Consider the following 810-nt stretch of genomic DNA (forward strand, 5'->3'; position numbering starts at 1 on the left):
CCTCCATCTATCGTCCTCCGAACAGAATTCCTAAGCACATGAGCAAAGTCGAACCTGATACCCGTGCGAAGGGTGGTTCGGCACAAACCCAACAACAACCTCATTAATTTTATTATACTCTGTTGGACTGCTAACGCCGGTTTACACAGAGTGGCGAAATAGCCAGTGGAAAACGCAATATTCGGAATATAAAGCGAATTTATTCTCATTTTCTTGACATTTTTTAACGGCATGTGAAATATGTTTTTCATATCACGGGTAAGAAAAATCAACACAATGAAGTTTCATCCTAGTGATACGAAAAACACTAGTGAAGAACATATTTAACGACTACTGCATATCACCGCGAATATCGCGTTTTTCCCAGGGTATTACTACGCTCCTCATAAAAAAATGAAATGGCGAAATTACCCCCCAAAGAATCGAACCCGGGTCGCCACGTGCCCAGCCCTTCCCCTTCCCCATTACCGCACTCTGCCTGAACAGATGCTCCACCATCTGGTAATCCTCCATATCCCAATATATCTTAGCTTCTGCCATCAACACCGGAATGTACTCGTCCAGTGCCTCCTCGAACTGATAACGAATAACAAAAATGTGCTGTACGTTGTTGCGTGCGGTACTTTTCAAAATGACCACTTATATAGTTGGAAATTCTCATCAAAATTAGCCGGAAAATGAAATTAAGAAAGTGTTAATTTCTCCAACAAAAATGGGGAAAAATTTTGCAGTTTCACCCGTTTTACGCGAAGTAGCATAAAACGCGATATTCGCGGTGATATACAGTAGTCGTGAAATATATATTTTTCA

At 41.1% G+C, this 810-nt stretch overlaps 1 protein-coding gene across 1 annotated transcript; it reads right to left on the reverse strand.

Annotated features, from left to right (window-relative positions):
- Positions 1-468: 468 nt before the first annotated feature.
- Pmar_PMAR011318 (hypothetical protein) lies at positions 469-622 on the reverse strand (the record flags this gene model as incomplete). Its single annotated transcript, XM_002771371.1, has 1 exon — positions 469-622. A coding segment is annotated over one exon (154 nt), but the record flags the coding sequence as incomplete, so codon positions are not given.
- Between the last annotated feature and the right edge of the window lie 188 nt (positions 623-810).

The sequence above is a fragment of the Perkinsus marinus genome (genome assembly GCF_000006405.1).
Source record: "Perkinsus marinus ATCC 50983 genomic scaffold scf_1104296963002, whole genome shotgun sequence".
Taxonomy (NCBI): domain Eukaryota; phylum Perkinsozoa; order Perkinsida; family Perkinsidae; genus Perkinsus; species Perkinsus marinus.